General features: G+C 45.6%; 1 protein-coding gene across 5 annotated transcripts in view; it reads right to left on the bottom strand.

Annotated features, from left to right (window-relative positions):
* The window catches only part of LOC135586890 (probable acyl-activating enzyme 16, chloroplastic), a 37629-nt gene that overhangs the window by 17514 nt on the left and 7729 nt on the right, over positions 1-12386 (bottom strand). For 2 of the 5 annotated variants that reach the window (XM_065078461.1, XM_065078458.1), the window contains exon 4: positions 9983-10082. In XM_065078461.1, the coding sequence (XP_064934533.1) occupies positions 9983-10082 (100 nt within the window). Of the gene's footprint in view, positions 1-9982; positions 10083-10689; positions 10745-12386 lie in introns of all 5 variants that reach the window. The other 3 variants (XM_065078459.1, XM_065078462.1, XM_065078460.1) reach the window with 2 other exon arrangements.

Below are 12386 nucleotides of genomic sequence, written 5' to 3'. Positions count from 1 at the left end.
TGCGAAATCACGGAAGTGTGAACCAAGCCAATTTCAACAAGTTCACACCCGGTATAGGTGTGTCAGTCAAAATTGAAGATATACTGCTTGTTACCCTGGCTTACCAACACGCAGTGCACTAGTATGAACCAATCCTACAATGGTCTGCCCAGTGACCACTATACCAATACCATTGAGATTGTATACCTTTAACTATCTACAGAATATGGCATTTACAGATATTAATTAATATCATACTCTTAAATATAATCAGTAGGAACTTGGTCTAATGTATCAACATGTTCTATCTGTAATTGACAACAGGAACAATAAAGTGAATTTTTGTATCATGGTTTAAAATCTCAAGTACCAGCACTAGGCACTAAATGACACCAAAGTTTCAAAATGCCTGAGGCTGCTCGCCCAAACAAAGTGAGGCACTTACCCAATATAAATAAAACAATTACTAATTGGATTAGAAAGAATATAATTGAAAAAAAGAGGCAATAAGAGAGGACAAGCTATTGGAAACAGAGGCAAGGTAGTCATTAGTGAGGATCACGATGACAACAGTAGGTGATCGAAAAAGCACCGAGAGAAGTTGAAGGTAGAGGTGATTATAATCGTAAAGGTAATGGTGGTCATGATCAAGGTTCGTAATTTCGTACCATACCGAAGTTTCGAACTCAGTTCGATACGATACGATATAAGTATACTGAGCGGTACGTTTTAGTATACCGCTCTCTCTCCGTATGAGAAGGAGGTTTCCTTCTCCCTGCATGGAAAAAAAAAAAAAAAAGCGACGTCGCTCGGTTTCTGCCCATGTGGGGAGAAGAAATTGTTTCCTTCTCCCCATGCGAAAAAAAAAAAGAGAGAAAGGCGATGTCGCCGGGTTTCACCACGCAAAAAAAAAGGGAAAAAGAAAGCGACGTCGCTCGATTTCTGCCCACGTGGGGAGAAGAAACCATTTCCTTCTCTCCGCGCGAAAAAAAAAGGTAACGTCGCTCGGTTTCTGCCCGCGTTGTCACGGACTTAGCTGGTTTTGCCTAAGTCGTGCGGCACCCCTGCGTGTCTGTCTGCAAAAGTCAACATCCTCGAAACCTCCCATGATCCCTTAGGACCTACAAAAAAGAAAACGGGTTAGAGAAAGAGCCTTACCCGGGATCCACAAGCAAACATCTCATAAAACACTTCATAGCCAATGCAAATTACAAACAGACATTACAAGCTCTGAACGGTTGCACAACAAAGGGTCAAAATGGTCCACTACAGACCGAATATCTCTTACAAGTGTCCACATAACACAACCTTTATTTACAAGCCTAAAACGACCACCAAACCCAATTAAAATGGGGTTGTTAAGCCTTCGACCGTCCCTATACATGTTGTGCAAAGCATGAACATACCAAAAGACACGGACATATATAAGCATTACATCAAACATCCTGTTTAGAAGTTTGTCCATGACATTCTCCCCCACTTATTCCTTCGACGTCCTCGTCGAAGCTTTTGTCGACACTGCAACTCCTCGCCTTTGCTGAGTCTACAATTTTTTGCTTTAGCTGCAATGCGACTCTTGGCTCCCAGCTGCTCTCCGCTGTTGTAGTTGAGTAGTCGAACTTTTGATCTGCCATGCTGCTTCAACTCGGCAATGACTCTGACTCTAGTGTGGGGTTAGCTGAGTTGTGTTGATCCCTGTTGGTTCCTGCGGATCCTTCAGATGAAGGAAAAGACCATCCTTACTTTGCGCCAGTCTCTCAAATGTCTCATGCTGCCTGAACTGGGTGGATGTTTGTTGGAGCTTTAACGAGCATCGCCTCGTAGACTTTTTGAAGTTTTGGGTCCTTCCTCCACAAAATTTGCCCATTGACTCTTCTTTCACTTAGTTGTCACTTCCAAGTAGATTCACATCACTTCCGGTTTCGATTGGCATTCTGTTGGGAAATGAAGCGAATAATCTGCTATTAGTAGCACCGATCACCATTGGTAAGGATTTGACAACTATTGTCTTCCATTATCTTCAAAGGGTCTTTGAACCTGTGCTGAGCTCCTTTGCTGGATAGATAAGAGAATTGGGGTATTTGGTTTCACCCATTCTCTTAAGAGTTGAGAAGGCAAAGGTTACTTGACTCGCCCACCTCCTCATGGGTTGTACTCCATGCATCGAGTTGGTTATTGGCCTTCGCCCGCTCTTTGCGCACACGTCTGAAGCACTTGAAATGTTTGCACTCCTTGCGTTGAGTTAGCTACTGTGATTCACCTTCTCAATGTCGTCGAACTTTTGGAATGCAGGAAGTTTTCACCCCAACTTAAAGTAAGTCTCTAATAGTTTTGGTCGCCTTTGGGATTATACCGTCTTCTCTATCAACCCGGCTGCCTACTCCACTGAGTAGCAAAGGTACAACACCGCATATTACCTGCTTCGTTCCTTGGTCGTGCACTTTTGCATGACCCGAAGTCCTTCACTTTCGGCTATCTTGATGAGAAGCTCGTTGACACCGGTCTTACGAAGTTCCTTGGCCTCTGCCCTTCAACCTTATCCCGGTACTTGGAGTTTGCCTCTGCATGCTCCACCTCCTCGGCCTCTTTCATGACCAAGCGCTCTCCCTCCATGAGAGCAAGGGATCGATGACTTCACGGAAGTCCTGCCTCTGCGGTACCATGGCGCTGCCATGCCTATGGCCCTACTATCCGTCACCTCGCATCTGCATCCCTTTTCTTCACGATCGGTAGATCTGTCTCTGTGGCACTCATTCGAGTCCACCTTCATTATAGCTAATGCTTTGTTTTGGGTAGCTAAGTCCCTCTGGACTCGTCGTCGCTTCCTCGCCCCTTTTGACCCCTTGCTTCAACACCTCATTGTTTTCCAAGCAGTTCCCCTTGGTCGATGGAAAGACAGACTGCAACTCTCATGCATGGCCTTTGCCATCATGTTGTAGGGTTTGCATTGATTCTGTTCTCCTCAACTTCCTTGGTAGCAACGTTCATATACTCGACCTTGTCCTCTGACTTGCCGGGCTCCCTTAAGCGAATATAGGCTCTGGGGCAGTCCAACTCTCCAACTGCTTTGATTATACCTCTGCATGATCAAGTCCCTCCCATGGGACTCACTAGTACTTGCATTCGAACTTTTCCCTTGGTGGTACACAGCCCCCATATGCTGAAGACCAAAGCTTTCATCCGATGCAAAATTTGATGCACGCACGGAAGACCCGCCTCTACGGTACCATGGCTTTCACTACTTGAATCCATAGCCTTTCTTCCTGTCGTGTTGTTCACCGAAGTAAAGCTCCCAGTAGCTCCAATCATACCTCCATATAATATAGTCCCTCACGGGACTATATTCGTGTGTATCGCATTGCCACGAATTGTTCCACTATGATCCGTTGCACCATGTCGCCTCCTGGTGATATCTCCATTGCATTTTGATCCTTATGGGATGAACTCGGATTGTGATCCCTCCATGTGTGGCCTCTGCCAACACATCGCAGGGCCTCTTCCACTTTCGATTGTGTTTGCTCCTTTGGCACTCGACCTTCTGTCACGGACTTAGCTGGTTTTGCCTAAGTCGTGCGGCACCCTTGCGTGTCCGTCCGCAAAGGTCAGCCTCCCCGAAGCCTCCCATGGTCATTTAGGACCCACAAAAGAGAGAACGGGATGAAGAAAACGCCTCACTCGGGATCCACAAGCAAACATTTCCGAAAACACTTTATAGACAATGCAAATTACAAACAGAATTTACAAGCTCTGAACAGTTGCACAACAAAGGGTAAAATGGTCCATTACAGACCGAAAATCTCTGACACGTGTCCACATGACACAACCTTTATTTATAAGCCTAAAGCGGCCACCAACCTAACTAAAATGGGACTATTAAGCCTTCGGCCGTCCCTCTACATGCTGTACAAAGCATAAACATACCAAAAGACACGGACATACATAAGCATCACATCAAACATCCTGTTTAGAAGTTTGTCTGTGACATTCTCCCCCACTTATTCCTTCGACGTCCTCGTCGAAGCCTTTGCCGACACTACAACTCCTTGCCTTTGCTAAGTCTTCAATCTTCTGCTTCAACTGCAATGCGCCTCCTGGCTCCCAACTGCTCTCCGCTGTTATTTTTAAGTAGTCGAACCTTTGATCCGCCATGCTGCTTCAACTCGCCAATGACTCTGACTCTAGTGTGGGGTTGGCTGAGTTGTGTTGATCCTTGTTGGTTCCTGCGGATCCTCTAGATGAAGGAAAAGTCCATCCTTACTGCGTCAGTCTCTCAAATGCCTTATGCTACTTGAACTGGGTGGATGCTTGTTGGAGCTTTAATGAGCATCGTCTCGCAAACTTCTGAAGTTTTGGGTCCTTCCTTCACAAAATTTGCTCATTGACTCTTCTTTCACTTAGTTGTCACATCCAAGTAGGTTCGCATCACTTCCTCTTTCGATTGGCATTTCGTTGGGAAATGAAGCAGATAATCTACTCTCAGAAACACTGATCACCGTTGGTGAGGATTTGACAACTATTGTCTTCCATTATCTTCGAAGGATCTTTGAATATATGCAGAGCTCCTCTACTGGATAGATAAGAGAATTGGGGTACTCGGTTTCGCTCATTCTCTTAAGAGTTGAGAAGGCAAAGGTTACTTGACTTTGCCCGCCTCCTCGAGGTTGTACTCCATGCATCGAGCTGGTTACTGGCCTTCGCCTGCTCTTTGCTCACACTTCTGAAGCACTTGAAGTGTTTGCACTCCTTGCGTTGAGTAAGTTGCTGTGATTCACCTTCTCAATGCCATCGAACTTCTGGAATGCAGGAAGTTTTCACCCCAACTTGGAGTAATTCTCTCATAGGTTTAGTCGCCTCTGGGATTGTACCATCTTCTCCATCAACCCTGCCGCCTGCTCCACTGAGTAGCAAAGGTACAGTACCGCATACTGCCTGCTTCGTTCCTTGGTCATGCACTCTTGCCTGACCCGAAGTCCTTCACTTTCGGCTATCATGATGAGAAGCTCGTTGACACCGGTCTTACGAAGTTCCTTGGCCTCTGCCCTTCATCTTTGTCTCAGTACTTGGAGTTTGCCTCTGCATGCTCCACATCCTCGGCCCCTTTCACGACCAAGCGCTCTCCCTCCATGAGAGCAAGGGATCAATGACTTTCACGGAAGTCCCGCCTCTGCGGTACCATGGCGGTGCCATGCCCATGGCACTACTATCCGTCGCCTCGCATCTGCATCCCTTTTCTTCACGATCAGTAGATATGTCTCTGTGGCACTCCTCCGAGTCCACCTCCATTCTAACTGATGCTTGATTTTGGGTAGCTAAGTCCCTCTGGACTCATCGTCGCTTCCTCGCCCCTTTCGACCCCTTGCTTCAACACCTCTGTGTTCTCCAAGCAGCTCCCTTTGGTCGATGGAAAGATAGACTACAACTCCTATGCATGGCCTCTGCCATCGCATTATAGGGTTTACACCGATTATGTTCTCATTAGCTTCCTAGGTAGCAACGTTCGCTTACTCGACCTTGTCCTCTGACTTGCCGAGCTCCCTTAAGCGAATATGAGCTCTAGAGTAGTCCAACTCTCCAACTGCTTCGATTATACCTCTGTATAATCAAGTCCCTCCCATGGGACTCACTGGTACTTGCATTCGAACTTTTCCCTTGGTGGAACACAGCCCCCATATGCTAATGACCAAGGTTTTCATCCGATGCAAAATTCGATGCACGCACGGAAGACCCGCCTCTGCGGTACCATGGCCTTCACTCCTTGAATCCATAGCCCTTCTTGCCGTCGTGTTGTTCACCGAAGTGGAGCTTCCAGTAGCTCCCGATCATACCTTCATATGATCTAGTCCCTCACGGGACTCAGTGGTACTTGCATTCGAACTTTTCCCTTGGTGGAACACAGCCCCCATATGCTGATGACCAAAGTTTTCATCCGATGCAAAATTCGATGCACGCACGGAAGACCCACCTCTGCGGTACCATGGCCTTCACTCCTTGAATCCATAGCCCTTTTTGTCGTCGTGTTGTTCACCGAAGTGGAGCTTCCAGTAGCTCCCGATCATACCTCCGTATGATCTAATCCCTCACGGGACTATGTCGTGTGTATCGCATTGCCACGAACAGTTCCACCACGATCCGCTGCACCATGTCGCCTCTTGGTGACATCTCTATTGCATTCCGATCCTTGTGGGATGAACTCGAATTGTGAACCCTTCATGTGTGGCCTCTGCCAATACATCGCAGGGTCTCTTCCACCTTCGATTTTGTTCGCTCCTTTGGCAATCGACCTTCATCCACCCACTCTTGGGTCACACCTAGATGAAGCATCGCTCTAGGACAGTCCGTTGCCTAGTAGCTCCCGAAGTCCCCCGACTTCGCTGCAATTAGTGCACCATTGTCTGGATCCTGGGCCTCTGCCCCTGCCAGCACAATCTTCGCTGCGCACCGCTTCCTTCATGGCAACTTGAATGGCAACACTGCGGCATATTCTTCAAGAGTACTCGCCTCTGCGTCCTCTTGCCCCGTGCTAAGGCCTTCTGAACCCAACTTCGCCTCCGCAAATTGAGTCGCCTTAGTTCCTCCATCAAATGCTCCTCCGAGATAAGGTGCATATGCCCAGAAGCTCCCTTCGTCTTTGGCACCATGCAAGATGAGTCCGCTCCGTCAGAATGAATGACCCATGGAACAACATGATCCTGCTCTTGCCTCTGCAAGAGTTCATGTCCTTGACCTCTGTCCAAGGAAAGCACTATGTCTCCGCTCCATGTTCCATCTTTTATGCTGGCTCCCTTCATGCGGCTTGGGTACTTCGCCAAGTTACACCCAAGTTGCTCCGCTCTTCGTTTTTGCATTGAGTTGATTGTGGCCCTCGTGCCCACCATTCCACGGGTCAGCCCTCCCTTGAGTCCGATCTCCATATCGACTCCAAGTGTGCCTTCATTTGTGTTGCTTTGGGTCGCTCCCCCACTTAATCTCGCAATGCATCTACCAATGCATTCTCTCGAGCGAGATCATGCGACGACTCCTCGCCGCTTGCTCAGTCCATTGAGCTTCATGGAGTTGTTGTTTGTTGAGGTACTCCTCCTCAACTTGTGAGGTCCGTCCCACATGATTCTCCCTCTGGAGAGCTGGGACTTATCCCTCCTGGATAACTGTCCCGTTGGAGCAACATCTCTCTTCGTTTCGGAGACCACCATCCCCTTTGACTACTCCGATCTGCTAAACAAACTATGCATTGTTCTGCCTCCTACAAACACACTTGCTAGATTGCGACTCCACGTCAATACAGCCCCCGCTGCACCACTCAAAGCCTAGCAACATGCTGAACTCATTGCACACTTCAGCCTCCTACGGACGTATCCTTCACATGCCGAAGAGAAAGCTTCAATGCTCCATGGCGCCGAGTTTCGGTCGCCTTGGGATGGCCGCGAACATTCCATCGTCCGCATACAAGCCCATGCATGAGTACCGAATTCTTTGAGTTAGCAATTCCCATCACCTCTGTGAGCTTTGCACGTCTCTTTCGGTCGCTGAGCAACTCATTCCACCTTGGATGGTCTCATCCTTTACCAAGCGTCTCGCTTGCCTTGAACACCATCAAGTATAGTTGTCAACGTTGAACCATAGCTCAAACTCAGCCATCCCAACCTTTGTGCGCTCCGCATTCTTCTAAGCTTGTCTGTTCTCGTGGTGCCTCTTGCGCGAAGGGTTGGCCATTCCTCTGAATGCAAATCTCAGATGCCCGCTCCTCCGAGCGACTCCTTTTCCCTACATCTCCATGCCTGTTTTCCCCCAAACGGTCGCGTGTGTGCTAACTGCCCTCAATGCAGCCCCGCTAGGTCCCCCACGTTTGCATACTAAGTGTTTCTATGAGTGCTTGTCCCGCTCTGATACCATCTGTCACGGACTTAGCTGGTTTTGCCTAAGTCGTGCGGCACCCTTGCGTGTCCGTCCGCAAAGATCAGCCTCCCCGAAGCCTCCCATGATCCCTTAGGACCAACAAAAGAGAGAACGGGATAGAGAAAACGCCTCACTCGGGATCCACAAGCAAACATATCCGAAAACACTTCATAGACAATGCAAATTACAAACAGACTTTACAAGCTCTGAACAGTTGCACAACAAAGGGTAAAATGGTCCATTACAGACCGAAAATCTCTCACACGTGTCCACATGACACAACCTTTATTTACAAACCTAAAGCGGCCACCAACCTAACTAAAATGGGACTATTAAGCCTTCGACCGTCCCTCTACATGTTGTACAAAGCATGAATATACCAAAAGACACGGACATACATAAGCATTACATCAAACATCCTGTTTAGAAGTTTGTCCATGACACTTCGTCCACCCGCTCTCGGGACACACCTAGACAAAGCATCGCTCTAGGACAGCCAGTCGCCTAGTAGCTCCCAAAGTCCACCGACTTTGCTGAAATCGGTGCACCATTGTCTGGATCCTGGGCCTCTGCCCCTACTAACACAATCTCCATTGCGCACCACTCCCTTCATGACAACTTGAATGGCAGCACTATGGCATATTCTTCAAGAGTACCTGCCTCTGCATACTCTTGCCTCGTGCCAAGGCCTTCTGAACAACTTCGCCTCCGCAAGTTGAGTCGTCTCGGTTCCTCAGTCAAATGCTTCTCTGAGGTAAGGTGCATATGCCTCGAAGCTCCCTTCGTCTTTGGCACCATGCAGGATGAGCCTGCTCCATCAGAATGAGGGACCCATGGAACGACATGATCCCGTTCTTGCCTCTGCAAGAGTTCATGTCCTCGACCTCTGTCCAAGGAAAACTCTGTGCCTCTGCTCTATGTTCCATCTTCTATGCTGGTTCCCTTCATGCGGCTTGGGTACTTCACCAAGTTACACTCAAGTTGCTCCGCTCCTCGTTTTTACATTGAGTTGATGGTGACGATTATTGGGTGGTGGTCCTAGTGGTGATGAAGAAGCTGAGGTTTCAATTAAGTGAGGAGGGCGATCACACTAGGAGGGATAGGAGATCATGTAAGGGGACGATTGTATAATGAGGATGGGAGAGTTATTAATGAATTGCTTCGATCGAACCAATTCATCAACTCTAATTGCAAAGGCTCGACCGCTCGACTAAACCAATTCTCTTAATTTGGGCACAATTTGAGACCAATGAACACCTAAACTAGGCTAGGAGAACATTTAAGCCATGTTGGCCTCCGGCACCTGCCAAGGTGCCTCCTTATAAAATCATATCGCTTAGGTTTATAATGAGGTGCTCGGAGCTCGCCTCACCTTAACAAAGCACCTAAGCAAGCACTCGAATGCTCTTGACATCACTGGGTGCCCAGATCCGTACTTGTCCCTTGCCAGACTAGAAGGATGAGGCAAACCCCAAGGAGAGGAGGAGAAGAAGAAGAAGACAGGATGAGAAGGAAAAGAGAACAAGGTTAAGGAGGAGGAGGAGGTGCACTCACGGACCACGTGGACATCGGGAGTGATAGGCAAGTTGGTTGGCAATAGCAGACAACACAATGGCGAGAACAAGAGAGACATCAAGAGAAGGTGGATCACTTTAACCCAAAACTAACAAAAGAAAAGATTAAATGCTCGATCAAGTCCATAAGCTTGGTTCAGGAGCGCGATTGCCCAATGACCAATGAACCAACTATGAACCACCAAAACGGATGGTATGCGTGTTAGTTCATGCCCATACCGATGAATATTGAGCAGTACGTAAAAGTTAGAGAGAAATTTAAAATATTGACTAAATATTATATGGTTAGTTAGTCAATTATGGTTGGTCGGTTTTTTTACGCTAATTGCTAATTGACAATAATTGCTTAAACAATTTTTTAAATAATGTTCTTGGTTCTCAGAACTTGTATAATTGTCAATGGGACTATTAATCCATTTTGTCAATGAAGAATAATTGTCAATGAAGAATCTAAACTAATAAGCAAAGGGACTGTTAATCCATTCATGAATGTTGCCAATGAGCACTAGGAAAATGAAGGATATAAAAGTTCCAACCTTTCAGAGTGGTCATATATATGAAACAATTCTTCATTTGAAGATCTAGTACCCCTAACTACATTTATTGCACCGGTAGCCATTATTCCTGCAACACAACCTTTTAAGCATAAATATAAGATGATTACAGTCAGAAAAGAAATTGAAGGACAAATAAGAAAGAAACCGATCTATGCCCAGAATATCAAGAATAATTTGGTATCTCAAGTGGTATTTATTATCAAAGTAATATTACAATTCAATTTGGCTAAAAATGGTAACAATGGCATTGTTGACCATTCATGGTGCATGAGGATCTATTGTTTTAACTGTATTACCAAATCAGTTTACACACAACAATTTCCAAATTGAGAAGCCCCAAATGGATTAAGAAGATAATCCTGAAATTCTCTGCAGCATCTTTATCTGTTTATTAGTGCTAAGCTACTAGCTAAGAAAACCTTAAGAAAGAGAGGGACCTCAAATACCTCTTTTGAGAAGCCATCTACCATGCAAACAGGCCTATTCTGATGAAAGTAAGATATATACTGTAACTCAAAAAGTAACTCTTCATTTTACTTGACATAAAGTAGTCAAATGAAAGTAAGATATGAAGATAACAAAGTTACAGACCCATGACTTCAAGATTTAATATGATAGCTCTTTATACCATAGCTTGTTAAAGAATATGAAGAGAAAGATAAACACTAAAAGTGGAGAATACTAACTCATCCTGTAGCTCATCCTGTTGCATATCATCCATGTTGCAGTCAGTGTAGTCCCCTGTCTTATAATCATGCTCCTTAGCTCAAATGGTTATTCATAATTTCATATATCAACTATATAACTTGACTCCGATTAAGCTAACAGATCTCACTCTATTATAAGTTTAATTTATGCTTACAATTGGCTCAGTCGAATCTGAATAAGAATCAAAATGTGAATAAACCCGAGCAAAAGAATCAAATTATAGTGGTAAACAACTGGAAACCATAGAATGATATTGTACATTAAAGAAAAACAATCACACAAGTCAATAAACCAATGTATCAGTGTGATTCCAAACAAGGATTGAAATTTCGTACCGAATCGATGTACCGAGCTTTGCTCGATATGGTACAATACGGCGTACCGAGTGGTACGCCAAGGCATACCGAGCGATACGCCTAGAAAAAATATAAAAATTAATTTTAGTATCAAGCGGTACTATATATATATATAAAAGAAGATATCAAATATATATCTTTTATATATAAAAAAGATATAAAAATCGATATATAAAGATATAAAGAAGATTACCAAGCAATAGCCTCGTCATCGTCGCCTCGTCCTTCTTCTCCTCATCGCCTCGTTTGTGACCTTCAACGTCAAGGAGGCGGGGAGAAGAAAGACGACATCAGAAGGTTCTCCGTGCGACAGCAGTGGACAAAGGAGACCGTTCGGAGATGAAGAAGGCCGGGTCTTCGCCACCTTCCTCGCAGTTGCCTCTTCCGTTGCTCTCACCACCACCTCCGCTAATCCCCACGCCTCCAGCTCCTCCTCCAAAGAGGTACGACTCTTCTCGCCGTTACCTCTCAAATCGGGATCATTGAAGGAGGGCGACGCTAGATCGGGATCAAGAAAGGGCGTGGAAGACAAATTCGCACCGAGGTTCGACGGGCTCAGGTTGTTCGAGACGCTGGTGACAACACACCAGTGACTCTGCGGTCCTCTTTCTCGACGCTTCTCACTCTTCTTCGAACGCTCTCTTCTTCCTCGCCTCGCCTCGCCACAGCCAGGCTGATACCACCCAGTAGCGGGCGGTCCATGTGTCGGTCAGTTAGCAGACCGATACATACAAATATAAAGTGAGAAAAAAAGTTATATGCATATCCTAAAGAGATTTATAAATGAATCACAGATTACTCAACCGAAATAAATGATGCAGGAAGACATGTATGAAGAACCAAGGAGACCTTATTAGAAAGAAAGGTACTGAATGGCATTTAGTTTGACTAGTGCAGCCCTCATTAGGGTTCAATGGCAGGCTTTGACCGACTCCAAATCATAGGGATCTATTGAATCATGACAGAATTTCCAAGCCAAAATGTTTCAGAAAGATATTGCAGCTCAGGCTAGTTTAGATTATTTATGTTCCTGAACCTTCCTATCCATATTGATTCATTCTGGTGCTTGCAGATCAAGTACAAAATAAATCACTCATATGGCGTATTTTTCTCTGGGGATGAATCTTGACCAATGTTCTAATTCCTTAATCCTTAGCAGCACAGAACAGCACAGTGTGGTACGATGTAGAATGAAATTGTCATGTGGAAGTGCCATAAACTACTTTATGAATAATGTGATCACTGATTATGGATTTAGCAAGCTTTACATATGAAACCATGGTATTTTTCAGAAGACCTACATAAACTAGCTCAAGCAT

Source organism: Musa acuminata, chromosome BXJ1-8 (assembly GCF_036884655.1).
Source record: "Musa acuminata AAA Group cultivar baxijiao chromosome BXJ1-8, Cavendish_Baxijiao_AAA, whole genome shotgun sequence".
Taxonomy (NCBI): domain Eukaryota; kingdom Viridiplantae; phylum Streptophyta; class Magnoliopsida; order Zingiberales; family Musaceae; genus Musa; species Musa acuminata.
This window is presented reverse-complemented; position numbering and strand designations above follow the sequence as displayed.